At 45.7% G+C, this 17,628-nt stretch overlaps 1 protein-coding gene across 1 annotated transcript in view; it reads right to left on the reverse strand.

Annotated features, from left to right (window-relative positions):
- The window catches only part of C19H3orf20 (chromosome 19 C3orf20 homolog), a 51,170-nt gene extending 37,137 nt beyond the window's left edge, over window positions 1–14,033 (reverse strand). Inside the window, exons 1-3 of the mRNA XM_069562125.1 lie at window positions 13,132–14,033; window positions 12,105–12,245; window positions 7,927–8,046 (exon numbers count right to left, since the gene is read on the reverse strand). Of these exons, the coding sequence (XP_069418226.1) occupies window positions 7,927–8,046; window positions 12,105–12,245; window positions 13,132–13,603 (733 nt within the window). The 5' untranslated portion in view covers window positions 13,604–14,033. The remainder of the gene's footprint in view (window positions 1–7,926; window positions 8,047–12,104; window positions 12,246–13,131) is intronic.
- Between the last annotated feature and the right edge of the window lie 3,595 nt (window positions 14,034–17,628).

Here is a 17,628-nt window from a genome sequence, read left to right on the forward strand (position 1 = left end):
ATTATTTCCTGCCATTCTGTGGACTCCCTTTTTGTCAATAGTGTCTTCTGATGCACAAAATTTTAAAAATTCATGAAATGCAATGTGTCTATGTTTCTCTTTCTTGGCCAATGCCTCTGGTGACATATCCAGAGGAATGAGTCATTGGATCCTGGATTGGATTATGGGTTCACTGAATCATGAATCATTGTGAAATCCAATGTCATAATGTTTTTGCCTCATTTTCTTCTAAGCGTTTTACTGTTTTAGGTCTTACATTTAAGTCCCTGATCCATTTTGAGTTAATTTTTATATATGGTGTTAAGGGTCCAATTTCATTCTCTTGCATGTGGATATCCAGTTTTCCCATCACCATTTGTTGAAAAGACTATCTTTTCCCCATTGAATGGTCTTGGAACCCTGTCAAAAATCATTTGCTCATATATGTAAACATTTATTTCTGGGTTCTCTACTCCATTTCATCGGTTAATATGTTTCTCACGGTGACAGTACTGCACTATTTTGATGAGTGCAGCTTTCCAGTAAGTTTTGCAATTTTGTGAGTCCTCCAGTTTTACTGTCCTTTTTAAAATATTTATTTGCTTTTCCTTATTTATGTGGCTGTCCTGGATCTTAGCTGTGGCCTGCAGGATCTTCTGTCTTTGTTGCAGCATGCACGATCTTCCAGTTGCAACATGTGGGATCCACTTCCCTGACGAGGGAATGAATTCAGGTCCCTGCATGGGGAGGAGAGAGTCTTGGCCACTGGGCCACTAAGGAAAGTCCCCTGTTGCTCTTTTCAAGATTTTTTCTGACCCCTCTGGTCTCTTGAGATTTCTTATAACTTTCAGGACGAGTTTTCCTATTTCTTCAAAAAACATCTTCAGGGGACATCCTTAGTGGTCCAGTGGTTAAGGATCTGCGTGCCAATTCAGGGAACATGGGTTCCATCCCTGGTCAAGGAAGATTACACGTGTCATGGAGCGACTAAGCCCACGTGTCACAACTACTGAGCCTGCACTCTAGAGTCCATAAGCTGAAACTACCGAGCCTGCGTGCTGCCACTACTAGAGCCTGCACACCCTAAGGCCAGTGGCAACAAGAGAAGTCACTGCAACAGGAAGCCGATGCACTGCAACGAGGGAAGCCTCCACTTGCTACAACCGGAGAAAGTCTATGCAGCAACGAAGACCCAGCACAGCCTAAGTACATTAATTTTAAAAAAACTTTGGCATTTTGATAGTGATTGTAGCGCGCCTTAGACTACTTGAGGAAGTACTCACATTTTAACAACGTCACATCTTCCAATTCACGAACATGGAATGTGTTCCCATTTATGTCTTCTTTAATTTCCTTAACCAATGTTTTATAGTTTTCATTGCACAAGTTTTTCACCTCTTTTGCTAATTCCTAAGTGTTTGACTCTTGTTACTTTTGTAAATGGGACTGTTTTCATAATTTCCTTTTCAATTGTTTACTGTTCATGTATAGAAATAAAGCCGACTTTTGTGTTGACTTTGTAGCCTGCTACTTTGCTAAATTCATTTATTAGTTCTAACAGCTTCTTTTGTGTAGAATATTTAGGGTTTTCTCCATATAAGAAAAGCTATGACAAACCTAGACAGCGTATTTTAAAAGAGACATTACTCTGCCAACAAAGGTCCATCTAGTCAAAGCTATGGTTTTTCCAGTCATCGTGTATGGATGTGAGAGTTGGACCATAAAGAAGGCTGAGCGCTGAAGAATTGATGCTTTTGAAGTGTGGTGTTGGAGAAGACTCTTGAGAGCCCCTTGGACTGCAAGAAGATCAAATCAGTCGATCCTAAAGGAGATCAGTCCTGAATATTCATTGGAAGGACTGATACTGACGCTGAAATTCAAATACTTTGGCCACCTGATGTGAAGAGCTGACTCACTGGAAAAGAACCTGATGTTGGGGAAGACAGAAAGCAGGAGGATAAGAGGATGACAGAGGATGAGATGGTTGGATGGCATCCTGGACTCAATGGAGATGAGTTTGAGCAAGCTCCAGGAGACGGTGAAGGACAGGGACGCCTGGCGCACTGCAGTCCGTGGGGTCACAAAGAGCTGGAGGTGGCTGAGCGACTGAACAACCACCATATAAGACCATATCATCTGCAAACAGGTACTTTTAACTCCTTCTTTTCAATGTGAATGCCGTTTATTTTTCTTGCTTAACCGCTCTGGTTAGAGCTTCTTGTAACATGTTGAACAGAGGTGAAAGCAGACATCCTTGCTTCGTATCTGATTATAGTGGAAAAGCTCTCATCTTTTACCACTGAATACGATGTCCACTGTGCAGTTTTCATATATGACTTGTATTAAGTGGAAGTCGTTTCCTTCTATTCCTAGTTTGTTGAGTGCTTTTTTTTTTTTTATCATAAGAGGAAGTTAAGTTTTGTCAAATGCTTTTTCTGCATCAACTGAGAAGATCATGTGGATTTTTATCCCTTCATTCTGTTAATGTGATATATTACTATGATTGAATTTTACCTGTTAAACCATGCTTGCCTTCCAGGAATAAATCCTGCTTGGTGTCACGTTATATAATCCTTTTAATATGCTGCCAAATTCTGTTTGCTAATATTTTGCTAAGGATTTTGACATCAATGTTCATCAAGTATACTGGTTTCTTGTAATTTTCTTATAGTGTCTTTGGCTCTGATATCAGGGCAACACTGGCCTCATGGAATGAGTTGGGAAGCGTTCCCTCTTCGATTTGGGGGAAAAATTTTAGAATGATTGGCATTAGCTCTTCCTTGAATGTCTGGTAGAATTCATCGTTGAAATTTTATAATTTCCCATGTGTTACCTTTATGGAGATCTTTATTTCTCCCTGTGAGTTTGTGGTTCTGTCTAGTGTCCTTTCATTTCACTTTGCAGGACTCCCTTGAAGGCTCTGTTCCTTCTTCTTCAATCTTTTTCTTTCTGTTCTTCAAACTCAGTAATTTCCATTGTCCCGTCTTTGAGTTCATGGATTTTCTTCTGTCTGCTGAAATCTGTAGTGGCAATATTTTATGCTTATTTCATTTAAGTGTTAGGTGGCATGAGGATATGATGACGTAAAACTGTGGAGGTGATCATCCGTGGCTGAATTTCCAGAAACATCTATTCAGATCCAACGTGCTTCTGAGCCTCTGCTGCCCACTCAGCTGGAGCCATATGCTCTCCTTTGATATATGCAGGATCATCTTCACCTTGGTCTCAAAACCAAAATGAGACTTCAGGCAAGGGGCACTGCTTAGGCGCCACCTGAGCCATGAAAGCTTCAGAATGGCATCTTCCTCACTGTTAGCCAAGACCTGAGGTCTCTGGTTGGTACCTGGGTACCATCTCTGGTACCTGCCACCTTCAGTGGTTCGTAGTCCTTTCCCTGACTCCTCCAGCCACCAGACCAGAGGCCCAGCTACCTGCTGCTAAGCTCCTAGAACACCTTCTGGCCTGAGCACTCATTTCTGGCTTGCCCCTGGTTGGTTTGGATCCCAAAGTATGACAACCAGGAACAACCGTTGACAGACTTCTCTGAGTTCTCTGCCCGAAAAGCTGGGCTATGCTCCAGAAATAGCTGTTGTCCACTCGGAGAGTAGGTGCAACTCCCTTTCATGTCTGTGTGACCCTAGAATGGCAAAGAGGGCCAGCTGGCAAGGTGTGACAGCATGAGCACGTGGAACAGGTAGCAGAGGTTCCAAACCCAAAGTGACTTAAAACACAATGACTCTACAATATGGTCTTTAAAAAAATTTTTTTCTTAAATTTGACTGTGGAATCTTTTCAGTTAGTTCAGTTCAATTGTTCAGTCATATTCGACTCTTTGTGACCCCATGGACTGCAGCATGCCAGCCTTCCCTGTCCATCACCAACACCTGAAGCCTGTTAAACTCATGTCCAATGAGTCAGTAATGCCGTCCAATCATCTCATCCTCTGTCGTCCCCTTCTCCTCCTGCCTTCAATCTTTCCCAGCATCAGTATTTTTTTCAGTGAGTCAGTTCCTCACATCAAGTAGCCAAAGAACTGGAGCTTCAGCATCAGTCCTTCCAGTGAATATTCAGGACTGATTTCCTTTAGGATTGACTGGTTTGATCTCCTTGCTGTCCAAGGGACTCTCAAGAGTCTTCCCTAACACCACAGTTCAAAAGCATCAAGTCTTCAGTGCTCAGCTTTCTTTATGGTTCAACTCTCACATCCACACATGACAACTGAGAAAACCATAATTTAACTGGATGGATCTTTGTTGGCAAAGTAATATCTCTGCTTTTTAATATGCTCTCTTTGTTGGTCATAGCTTTTCTTCCAAGGAGCAAGCAACTTTTAATTTCATGGCTGCAGTCACCATCTACAGTGATTTTGGAGCCCAAGAAAATAAAGTCTCTCATTGTTTCCCCATCTATTTGCCATGAAGTGATAGGATCAGATGCCATGATCTTGGTTTTCTGAATGTTGACTTTAAAGCCAGCTTTTTCACTCTCCTCTTTCACTTTCATCAAGAAGCTCCTCAGCTCCTCTTCGCTTTCGGCCACAAGGGTGGTGTCATCTGTGTATCAGAGGTTATTGATTATTTATCCTGGCAATCTTGATTCCAGCTTGTGCTTCATCCAGCCCATCATTTCCCATGACATACTCTACATATAAGTTAAACAAGCAAGGTGACAATATACAACCTTGACGTACTCCCTTCCCAAATTGGAACCAGTCCGTTGTTCCATGTCCGGTTCTAACTGTTGCTTCTTGACCTGCATAGAGATTTCTCAGGAGGCAGGGAAGGTGGTCTGGTATTCCCATCCCTTTAAGAATTTTCCAGAGTTTGCTGTGATCCATACAGTCAAAGGCTGTGGCATAGTCAATGAAGGAGAAGTAGGTGTTTTTCTGGACCTCTCTTTGCTTTTTTTATGATCCAACAGATGTTGGCAATTTGATCTCTGGTTTCTCTCCCTTTTCTAAATCCAGTTTGACCATCTGGAAGTTCTTGGTTCACAAACTGTTGAAGCCTCACTTGGAGGATTTTGAGCATTACTTTGCTAGCATGTGAGATGAGTACAATTATGCAGTAGTCTGAACATTCTTTGGCATTGCCTTTCTTTGGAATTGGAATGAAAATTGACCTTTTGCAGTCCTGTGGCCACTGCTGAGTTGTCCAAATTTGCTGGCATATTGAGTGCAGCACTTTCACAGCATCATCTTTCAGGACTTGAAATAGCTCAACTGGAATTCCATCACCTCCACTAGCTTTGTTCGTAGTGATGCTTTCTAAGGCCCACTTGACTTCACATTCCAGGATGTCTGGCTCTAGGTGAGTGATCACACCATCGTGGTTATCTGGGTCGTGACGATCTTTTTTGTTCAGTTCTTCTGTGTATTCTTGCCATCTTTTCTTAATTATCTTCAGCTTTTGTTAGGTCCATACCATTTCTGTCCTTTATTGTGTTCATCTTTGCATGAAATATTCCCTTTGTATCTCTGATTTTCTTGAAGAGATCTCTAGTCTTTCCCATTCTATTGTTTTCCTCTATTTCTTTGCACTGATCACTGAGGAAGACTTTCTTATCTATCCTTGCTATTCTTTGGAACTCTGCGTTCAGATGGCTATAGCTTTCCTTTTCTCTTTTGCCTTTCACTTCTCTTCTTTTCTCAACTATTTGTAAGTCCTCCTCAGACAACCATTTTGCCTTTTTGCATTTCTTTTTCTTGGGGATGGTCTTGATCACTGCCTCTTGTACAATGTCACAAACCTCTGTCCATATTTCTTCAGGCACTCTGTCTATGAGATCTAATCTCTTGATTCTATTTGTCATTTCCACTGTATAATCGTAAGGGATTTGATTTAGGTCATATCAAATGGCCTAGTGGTTTTCCCTACTTTCTTCAATGTAAGTTTGAATTTTGCGATAAGGAGTTTATGATCTGAACCACAGTCAGCTCCCAGTCTTGTTTTTGCTGACTGTATAGAGCTTCTCCATCTTCAGCTGCAAAGAGTATAATCAATCTGATTTCAGTGTCGACCATCTGGTGATGTTCATGTGTAGAGGCGTTTCTTGTGTTGTTGGAAGAGGATGTTTGCTATGACCAGTGCATTCTCTTGGCAAAACACTGTTAGCCTTTGCCCTGCTTCATTTGGTGCTCCAAGGCCAAACTTGCCTGTTACTCCAGGTATCTCTTGACTTCCTACTTTTGCATTATAGTGCCCTATGATGAAAAGGACATTTTTTTTTGCTGTTAGTTCTAGAAGGTCTTGTAGGTCTTCATTGAACTGTCCAACTTCAGCTTCTTCGGCATTAGTAGGATCTATTCCTTGCGGCATATGAACGCTTATTTGTGGAGTGTGGGATCTAGTTCCCTGATTTGGGATTGAACCCAGGCCTCCAGCACGGGGAGCATGGGGGCTTAGCTACCAGACCCAGCAATATGTTCCTTAAGATAGAGCACTTTAGAGTGAACATGGGTATAATTAATAGTTATGTCAGGACAACAGCATAAAATGGGACTTAAGTGGATAAACTAGGACACGTGGCTACTTATAAACTATTAGGGAAGGTTAACCACCCATCCTAGCACTCATGTGTGAGAGTAATTTCTGAACAACATCAGGAACCTGTAAGAAATGCAGCATTGTTGAACATACATCCTAGTGAGAGTGATACAGAGTCATAGGGTGATCACATCTTCAGGTGGCAGAGGAAAACAGCCACACCAACCAAAAGATCGAGAGACATATGGAACTTGTTTTGAAACAGCCTTACTCAAGGCATCACCCTTGAACTGAAGTCATTAGGCAGAAAAATCATGAGTTCAGTAAGGGTCCTGAGGAGACTCTGTTTCCCCTCAAAGTAACTGCACTGATGTAAGGCCAGCTCAGGAGGAGATAGGATAAACCAGGAGAATATAAAGTGGGACGCTGGAAGTGATGCTCAGAGGGGGAGACAATGCATCAACAGGAGTAAAGGAACAGGGGGAACACGAAGCTGAGGATGTCAGCTCCAGCAAGGAAAGTGTTCTTCGTCTTAGAATCCACACGTGCAGCCCTGGCATTCAGAAGAGTGGCTGACAACTAGCGATTGTTCAACAAACATCTGTTCACTGACGGAGAAAGTGAGAGGATTAGCTTGATATGAAGAGTGAGGCCTGGAGGAAGGCAAAACTCATGACCATCCGAGGTAGGCTCAGGAATAAAACCCAAGCTTCTCAACTTCCAGCCTGACCTCCAGGGTCTGCGGGAATCACTAGACAGTCTTTGAGCTTCCCAAGCGTCCTCTGTGAACACAGTTCCTCCCCTACCCCACCACTCTGCCATCACAGCCTGGGGGCCCCTGGAAGATCCAAAGGGAGAGAAGCCCCTTCTCTGCCCTCTCCAGCCCCAGCTCATCCCTCCTCAAGCTCTGACTGCGTGGCCAGTGCTACGCTCGGCGGTCTCACCTGCCACCAGCTCTTTCCTTTAAGCTTTTCCTTCTGCTCTGTCTTCTGCAGTAGAATAGCAGCAGCCCCTATGTCTGTGTTCTGCCCACATAAACCGGCCCAGTTGGGGACACGCGCTAAGGTCTGGTATCCAAACACCTCTGTTCGTGTACGGGTTCCCCTACCTTCTGGGTGAGTACACAAGTCTCTAGGCAGAGGCGGTGAGTATGGGATAACGTAGCAGGTGGAAGATGTGGGTTTGGTAGGGGTGCTGCTCCAGGTGAAAGGAACCACATTAACAGAAGTGGAGGGCTTGTAAACATTCAAACAATGAGACTGCAGGGTGGACGGACTGGGTTGAGATATGTCACCTTGTGGGGCACACAATCTGTTAACAGCTGCTGGGTCTCCAGCCAGGGCAGCTACCTATCCTTCCTATCAGAAAACCAAACCGTCTCATCAGCCTCACGGGAAATCTTCTAGCCACCTCCCCATCCCACCCCCACCACCAAAGATACGGGGTTGGGGATCACGGTTACCTGTTTTCTTCTTGAATTCCCTTCCAGTTGAGAGGGAAAAGCTCAGACAGCCAGTAGAGGCCTCGTAGACAAGCTGATAAGGCGAGTTCACGCCCATGGCTGGGATATTCATAAAGGAATCTGGAGTGGAACAGAGAGGGATGCTGCTTACAGTTTTTTTAATTTTAATTTTTTAACCAAGAGTACAATAGTGAACTTTCTGTCCTAGTCATATGGTAGGCCAGATATTCTGAAGTGCCCTGTTGTTACAAAACCGCAAATTCTGGAAGAAAAAGATTTTTACTGCTGGAGAAGGCTCAGAGTGACTAAGAGAAATCTTTAAAAAGTCTCCTCTACAGTGTCCTCCCTGCTTAGCTCCATCAGAGCAGGGAAGAGAAGGCAGGCACAAAAGGTGACGTTACTCTAAGGATAAATGCAGATATAACTGCTACACTAGGTCAAGAGACTAAACATGGGGCTAGCTAGAAGAGAATTTAGAGTTATCTACTCCCCTTCTCCAAGCCACAGAAATCCGATGCTTCTGCAACAACAGATCAGTCTCTTGCAGAATCACACTGTCAGGTATGAAATCACCTGATAGCAGACCACTTAAGAATTAAAATTTGGCATCCCTTTACTTGTAGAAAATCGTGGTCACTCTTCCACAAACTTCATCAAATCATTTGCTTATTCTTCCCCCAAATACAGTCATTTCACATGCTGGGCATGAAATTGTTGGGAAATGTCAAGCAATTCATCACAGCTCATTCAAATTCATAAAGAAAATGGCAAACATGACCTTCTAAATAGACAAAACCTGTACCCAGAGACTGCACATTGAATGATATGAACCAAAGACGATCACCTTCACTGGTAACCAAAGCCGGAAATTAGGACCACATGAAAAGAACTAATAATAGCCAATTCTGAGAAAGATGGAATAAAACCAGTCAGTCCTACTGGTGCAGAGAAAATTCACCAAGAAAGCAGTATTTAACAAGAACTATATACATCCTGAGACCTTCTGCCCAGGAATCCTCTCTCCTGGGAGAGTTATCTTAATAACCAACACAACAGTGATAAGAACCAATATGCATGAAGTTGCATATTGCAATGCTTATTATACTAATATTATATTAGTATTAAATTATACTAACAGCAAGAAACCTGGAAGCCTAAGCATTCGGTTAATTATGGAACATGGACATCAGAAGAACTCTACACTCACTTAGAATGGCAACTGTAAAGGTATAGGCACGTTGGAATACACTGTGTCTGTTAAGCAAAGGAAACTGAAAAATAGAAAAATCATAGTATCCGTAGAAAAATATATATACATACGCAAATACACACACACAGAGAAGAACCACAAAGGAACTGCAAAAGTAAAAAATAGCTATTATATAAAAGTGGCAAGACTATGTTTTCTTTTTGTTGTTTTGTTTCATAACATGGCCATCAACTAAAAATCAAGCAGCAGTCCAGCTTTCTTTCCTGACATGTCAGGACTAGACAGGAGAAAAGACAGGAAGTAATTTTATTACTAAGGAAATGCTGCCTTAGCAACGGGTATACGCCAGTTACAGCATTCGAGGAATGCCACTCCAGACTCAGTTACAGCTTGGGTCTACCTCAGCCATCAGAGGGAACAGAAGAGCAAAACTCACGCAAAACAAATCACTAGGCACTGGAATCTTCTTAAAGCCCTCCTAGGATGAATGCTTTCCCAAAGGAAACAGATTGCTCCCTCATTTATATTTTGCCATTCAGATTTTCTTTTCAAACTCTAGGTTTATTTGAAGGAGCATCAGGAATAGATGTGCCAACAAGTAAGAGATATTTCCTGCGGGAGCGTGATGCAGGAGAGGCTTGCTCAGCACTCCTCTGATGCAGACAAACATCACCAACAGGCTCTCTGCAAAGTCTCCTCCACCAGGTTAACCACAAGCCACGAGGGAAGCCACTGTGTCGCAGGTGAAAGCCTGTGGCCCTGAAAGATGCTCAAACACCCTGTGAGGTGGAGCGCTAAAGGGATGACTGCTTCATTTTCAGGGTCGGGAAACACAACGTTCAGCAAGGAGAGCACAGCTCGCAGGTTTGAGGGTGGGTGGCTGGGCCAGGCTCCCCGTTCCCCTCCAAAGGACTCGCCTACCCACGTGACAGACCACCAGGCGGCTGTCTCCCAAACGAAGTAGAGCTCCAGTGGAGTGGAGCTCCAAGCCCCACATGGCGTGCAGGGCACAGAGCTCCATGACTGCTGGCAACCTCCTGCATGAACGGGGCATAGCCAGAGAGCCTGTCGTTATCAGAGCAGAGCTGACCCTGAACACAACGGGCAGAGTGCATTCTCTTAAAACAGAAAGAAACCCATGTGTGTGCACACTCAGTTGTGTCTCTTTGTGGCCCCATGAGCTGTAGCCTGCCAGGCTCCTCTGTCCATGGAATTTCCCAGGCAAGAACACGGGAGTGGGTTTTCATTTCCTCTTTCAGGGAATCTTCCCCGCCCAGGGATCAAACCCACATCTCTTGTGTCTCCTGAGGTGGCAGGTGGATTCTTTACCACTGCGCCCCCTGGGAAGACACTCCATGGCAAACAGTTGGGGTATGCTTGATCGGGACTTTACCTTAGGAAAGGAAACCAAAGTTTACCAAAATAACCTTCTCTAGCTTATATTTAACCGTAAGTCCACTGATATTGTAGGCACATGCCTAATTCTTATAAGAAATAAAAACTGTTGGTTTTTTCAGATGGTGTGATTTTTTTTTCTGAATGGTTGTATGACAGCAATAAAACATGAGTCCCTTCACATCTGCCTTTTGCAAAAAGGTCCAAATTTGTGTGTACTGTTAACCCTTTGATACCCAAGTCATCCTTTCTGCATGGAGTGTTCGCCCTGGCAACTCTCCTGCCCTTGGCAACTAGTTTTGCTTCTCCACGTCACTCACGGGTGGCTTCACGTGGACACCCAGCAGCCCTCTACCATCACTCTCACGGAGTTCATGAAATCCCACATTTCCCCCAAGCCTTGCAGTTTTACTGTGCAATTTATTTGCCCTGTGTGTTCATGTATTATCATCAGATGTTTAGCCTCTGACCATCAAGGGCAGCCTGACAGTCAGAGGACAGGGAGAGACACTAAAAAGGGGATGGATTTTATAGGTTAGGGCAAATGGTTATGGGTTATAAACTTATTATGCTTCCCCATCAAGGTTCCTAACAGCGAGGACTTTCGGGCATGTGAAATGAATTCCTCTATATCCACCAAGCTTAAGAGAGACAGCAGTACAGATGTTCCTGAACTGCTGTCTTTTAAATCACAGCTGTTCCCCTTCCCACTGTCAGAGATCACGTCCTCTAGCTCTACGTCTGTTACTTCAGGCCCTCTGATTATTCCCATTCAGCTTTGGTCCTTATACTTTGTATAATGTACTCAAAAGCAGTATGCTATAATTTTATTATTTTACACTTTATTTAAACGGCATTATACCAAATGTATTTCTATAACTTGCTTTCTTTTTTTTGCTTAACACCATTTTTTAATCTATGTTGATGTGTGTGCTTCAGTGCTTGATTCACTTCCACTTCTCATTATGCTCCATCATCTAAAGACTGTAATTTTTCTCTTGTTGGTGAACATTTAGGTTGTTTCCGTTTTTTTTTTTTCAATCCCAAACAATTCTGCAATAGACACTGTGATATGACTTCTTCTAACATGTGTGAGAGTTTCTCTAGGGCAGTGCAGGTCTCACGTGTGACCTGGTAAGAATCCACACAGGCCATGACCAGGTGAATACAGTAACTGAGGAGAAACATTTGGAAGTCTATGTGCCAGCCTGATGTTCCTGTGACAATATCATGTTTGCAAACGGGGTGATCCACAAGGGACTGGAAATTTTACAAAGTGGTCCTTCACTGAAGAGCATTTAAGAGGCAGGGCTCTAGGGAATGACTCAGCAGAGAAACTGCTGGGTGGTACGATGCTAGAGCATCTCCCCCCTTGCAGACACCGCCACCCTGTTCTCCACAGGAACTGCACCGATATGCACACGCAGCTGCAGCAGGTGAGAATCCACACTGCTTCGCATCCACCTCAACTCTTGGAAACGTCAAACGTTAAAGCTGGGGACTTGACCTTTCCACTGCACTCTTGTTGGTATTGTCTGACCTTTCACCTAAGAGCTGAAACTCAGGTACCCACCTTTCCCCGTCTGTCCAGCACTGCCACAACTTCTCCCGATGGTGCCAATCAGGAAGTCAAAAGCCATCTCTTTGGCATTGAGGTGCAGGAGCTGGCTGGCCTCCACAAAGCGCTTTGTAATGTCCAAGGGGTTGGCATCTCCTAAGAAAGTCATCAAAGGCAACTACTCACTTTTCTCCAGGGTGGGGAAAGTGCTTCTAGAAAAGGACTTCCCCTAAGTGGCCCTGAAGTGAGGGGGAGTGAAGATCTATTCCCAGGGTAAGGAGGTGTGAGGGGCTCCTAATGAGGGCCTTGAGCTCCAAAGACCTCCAGGTGGCCCCTCGCTCTCTGCCCTTGTCCCCTTCTCTCCCCATCAGGCCTGGAGACTGATGCTTTCGTTGCTGTTGTTCTGTTGCTACGTCATGTCTGCCTCTTTGCTGCTCCATGGACTGAAGCACGCCAGGCTTCCCTGTCCTTCACTGTCTCCTGAAGTTTGCTCAGACTCATGTCCATTGAGTTGGTGATGCTATCTAAGCTGATGCTACTGGTATTTAAAATAACAGCACCCAGAAGGCTTCATCAGGGATGAGTTCCCAGGTCCCCAATAGTGGGATGAGAGACCCTTATCATGGACAGACCCCGGTTCTCACTACTCTCCTGCTTCTGGCTACCAACCAGCCCTCCCAATTCGCCCCCTCCTCCTGGGTGCTGCCTCTGTCTACCACTGTATCATTTCCACAAACTGGGCCCTTCAATACCTCGGACCTCACACTGTGCTCACCGTCAGCCTCTCAACCTGGGCTTGGCAAAGCTGGAGGGACAGGAGGGCAACGTGGGGAACGGAGGGGGCGGGGGATGGATGATCCCTGGGGGTGGTCTCAGGAAGTAGTCGAGCTGCAAAGCAGACCCTTGGCTGCCACTTCTCCACAGCACGTCCTTGGAGACCTGTCTGGGGAGGGTATGGTGGACACACACACCTGCCCAGGCCAGACCCTCTGGGCCCAGAAAAATGAGCCACGCTTCACAGAGCCAGCCTTGGCCAACTTACCAGACACAGACTCCAGCATGGCCTTCATCTTCAGGCTGAGGAGCTCAGTCAGCAGGTGGATGGACTGCCGCTGGAATCTGTGCAGGGTCTCCTGGCTGGACTGCCTGCGGCGGCCGTGGGTAGGAGAGTGCGTGGATTTGGCCGGCCCGGTGGAAGGTGGCAGCATCGGTGGCGGGAGCACTGGCGGGGGGGGCTTCTTCTGGACGGGGGCCTGCATGGGGGCTGATTCCATAAGCACCACGGGTGGGGCGCCAATACTGATCTCCAGGCCCAAGATGTCGGAGGGGGTAGGGATCATGGGGTCGGTGATCAGCTCCTCCCAGGTGAACTCAAAGATGTTTCTGATGCCCTTGGGTACAGAAATGCCTGCGCTCCGGCAGCCGACAAGCAGCCTGGAGACATGGGCCAGCAGCTTGGGGGCTGTGGCAGTGTACTGCAGGTACAGCTCTCGGTTACTCTTGACGTCGTTCATGGCACTAGAGCGCGCCCACTTCTAGGTGATGCTGTCCATTCTAGACAAGAGGGACCTTCAGCTGCTGGCAGCTTGACAGCCTGAGCGCTGAATGAGAGCCTACGTTCCCACCTAAGGTCAGGTCTCGGGAGAGACAGACGTGCTGAAAGGGCCCTTACAGGTCACTGAGCCGGTGCATCCTACGCAGGAGGGCAGACGTATCACTGGTCACTCTCTCTGGCAAAGGGATGCCACCCAACCCTGCTTCCCCTCCCGGGACGCGTCAGAGACCAACTTAGTGAGCCACGACGGAGGGGCCTGGGGAGAAGCAAGTTCCCCACGTGGACCCTGGGCTAGAGGAAGGGAAAGGAAGGGGAAGGGAAAAGGTTCCAGGGCACCTCAGGAGTCAGAGATCTGAGGATGGAAGTTCTTCTGGCCTCTCAATAAAAACCTGCAAAGATAAAAAAAGATGAAAATGTTGGTTGGGCCCCGCTGGGGGAAGGTGACATGGAAACTCCCAGCTGCGAGGCAAGGATGGGCCTGGATTCAACCTGTAGCTCCAAGGGCAGAAGGGCGAGAGCGAGGAGGATGAGCTCTTTAATCCAATGACTAGTGTCACTTACCACATCTCATCAAACCTAGAACTTCAGGCAACTCCCGCCACTGCAGCCTTCTCATCAGTTCTGCCACTGGGCCTCCTAACACGCCTCCCCACCGCGTCCACACCCTCATCTCCTGCCAGACAGACGTACCCTTCCACTGCTCGCTCTGTGTCCTCTGGAGCCACCCTGAGGTTGCCATTCCAGAACCGCACTCCTGGTGCAAACCCTCAGTGTTTACAGTACGCTGCCCTGGTTTCATAAGGCTGTTATCACTCCAGTTTCACCAGTGGAGGAACTGGGGGCTTATGGAGACGGAGCTCTTGGTCGGCAGTTGTCTATCTGCAGACTCTTGGCATAGAGACCTTCCCAAACATGACTCCCTCACAGCCTCCCAGCTGCCTGCCCATCAGTCAGCCAGAAAATCTCCAAGGAACAAGGGTGCCATAGAGCAAACCCTTCTGACATTCTGCTGGTCTGCAGATAGAGTGGCTTTCTACATCTATTTGCTGACCCTCTGGCAGCTCCATTCCTCAGCTTTGGAGACTCAGAAAAATAGGTTCGTTTTTGAACTGATAAGTCTACAGAACAAAGAGACCACTCAGAATCGTCATCTGGGCAACCAGCCAGAGGGATCTGACCCTAGCAGGCAGGGCAGATCTGTTTTAAAGCCAGGACTCAAACGAAGAGACGATGAATACAATCTGCGAGATGTTCACTGGTTTGAGGAACCCCATCCCACCCCCTATCAGTTCCTTTCTTATGACATCAATTTGGAAGACACGTCTTACAAACAGATAAACTCTGGCTTTTAAAAGTTTTATTGAGATACAATTCACATACCATACAATTCACTCTCTTCAAAGTGCACAATGGTTTTTAGTACAGGTGCAGTTGTGCAACAATCACCACTAATTTCAGAAAATTTTCATCACCCCTGAAAGAAACCCATTAGCACTCACTCCATTCCTCCTCCCCCCAGGCAACCACTAATCTGCCATCTGTGTCTACATATCTGCCTGTTCCAGACATTTCACATGGAGGGACTCGTACACTATGCAGCCTTTTGTTAACTTGCTCCTTTCATTCACAATTATGTTTCTGAGGTTCCTCCATGTTATGGGAAGTGTCAGTCCTTCACTCACGTATCTCATTACACAGAGAGACCACAATTTGTTGATCCATGCAGTGTTTGACAACACTTTTGTTGTTCCCACTTCTGGCTGTTACGAACAGTGCTCCTGGGAACATTCAGGTGCAAGTTGTTGTGTGGATGGAGGCTTTCACTCTCTTGGGTTGGGAGCCAGGAATGGAACTGCTGGGTCACGTGGTAACTCAATGTTTAACATTTTCAGGAACTACCAGGCTGCTTCCCAAAGTGGCTGCACCATTCTACAGTTCTTTTTGCAAAACCAGTATTGCATGAGGGTTTCAATTTCTCCATGTCCTTGTCAACACTTGTTATTATATTGTTTTAATTCTACCGACATCCTAGAGGGTATGAAGTGCTATCTTATTGTGGTTTTCATTTGTAATTCTCTAGATAGCATATTAAAAAGCAGAGACATTACTTTGCCAACAAAGGTCCATCTAGTCAAGGCTCTGGTTTTTCCAGTGGTCATGTATGGATGTGAGAGTTGGACTGTGAAGAAAGCTGAGCGCCGAAGAATTGATGCTTTTGAACTGTGGTGTTGGAGAAGACTCTTGAGAGTCCCTTGGAAAGCAGGGAGATCCAACCAGTCCATCCTACAGAAGATCAGTCCTGGGTGTTCACTGGAAGGACTGATGCTGAAGCTGAAACCCCAATACTTTGGCCATCTCATGTGAAGAGACTCATTGGGAAAGACCCTGATGCTGGAAGGAATTGGGGGCAGAAGGGGACAACAGAGGATGAGATGGCTGAATGGCATCACCAACTCAATGGACATGAGTCTGGGTAAACTCTGGGAGTTGGTAATGGAGAGGGAGGCCTGGCGTGCTGCGATTCATGGGGTTGCAAAGAGTCGGACACGACTGAGCGACTGAACTGAACTGAAGTGACTAATGATGCTGAGCACCTTTTTGTGTGTTTATTGGCCACTTTTATATCTTCTTTGGGGAAAAGCCTTCTCAGATTGAAAAACTTTCTTTTTTTTTTTTTAAGAAATGTCATTTTAAATTAAATGCACAAATAACTTCCATTTGTTACCATATATTTCTCTCTTCAGAATTCAGCTGGAGGGGACCACGTGACTCCGTTCTGGCCTGTGAAAGGCATGTGGAGCTGCTGGGTAGGGCTCCTGCTGACATCATGGTGCCCCCACACCAGCGCTTAACCACCTGCCTCCAAACCTGTCTCACATAAGGGAATGAACCCCTGATCTCTTTAAGCCCCTTTACTCAGATCTCTATTCCTGCAGCCAAATGTGACTCCTGCCAGCCAGCCAGCTGCACGGGAAGAGCATCATTCCCTCCTTCCCACGTATCTTATTTTCACCGTCATTTGTTCATTTTTCCATCACCGAGACGGTCCTTGCCCTCAACATTCATTACGCAGAACAGACTTGCAAAATCTGTATCATAAGGGTCATACCACAAAAAAACAAAACCAGACAAAGGCCATGAAAACCCAAAGACAGAAGTCTAAAGGAAGCTGCCCTGAAGCTTGTCATAGAAGACGAGTAAGAAGCCACCAGACAGGCAGGGAAGCGAAGGCTCTCTTGGTAAAGAAGAGTTATGTACAAAGGAACAGAGACATTTAAAGCACAGAGGTTCAGGGAACCACAAGACACCTCAGGATGGTTAGGGCTTGGGGCTCTATGGGGGTGCAGCAGACAAAGCTGAAAATGTATCTAGAATTAGATCTTGAAGGGCCTTAGATGCTGTGCCAAAGAATTTGTATGTTATATATCATCCTTAGTACAAGTACTCAAATGTGTCGTCTTTGACTGCTAGTTGCATCCCATGTGGTCTCTGCAAACCATGGCAGGCACCATATCTTCTTCCCCTTTTCCAGTCTCCATGACTCTCCGTAAGACACCAAGTAAGCTGCCACATGACAGAAGGTGAAAAATATTTATGGCATCAAAGTCCAACAGATAGCCTAAGAGACCCACACAGACAGCTGTACACAAAGCTGCAATGAATGATTCCCACAAAGAAACGAAAAGAGCATGGAAGAAGTTTATAACAGATATGGAAAATGACCGTCCTCATTCCAGCATCTTCGAAGTTTTGCTGCCCGTCTCCTCTGTCCCAGGCCAGGGGAAGGACAGCGACGAGGGGCACATACATGGCAAATCAGAGTGCGCTCTGCCAGGTAGAAGGCGAACCCAGAAAAGGCAGTGTCACCGGGTAGCTAACAGCACAGTCCCCATGACCTCAAGCCTGGAACTTGTGGACTCTAGATCCTGCTTCCCAGGGCAAGGATTAAATGAGGTCGTATGTGTTAAGGGCTGGCACAATGTC

This window comes from Ovis canadensis, chromosome 19, assembly GCF_042477335.2.
Source record: "Ovis canadensis isolate MfBH-ARS-UI-01 breed Bighorn chromosome 19, ARS-UI_OviCan_v2, whole genome shotgun sequence".
NCBI classification, from domain to species: Eukaryota; Metazoa; Chordata; class Mammalia; order Artiodactyla; family Bovidae; genus Ovis; species Ovis canadensis.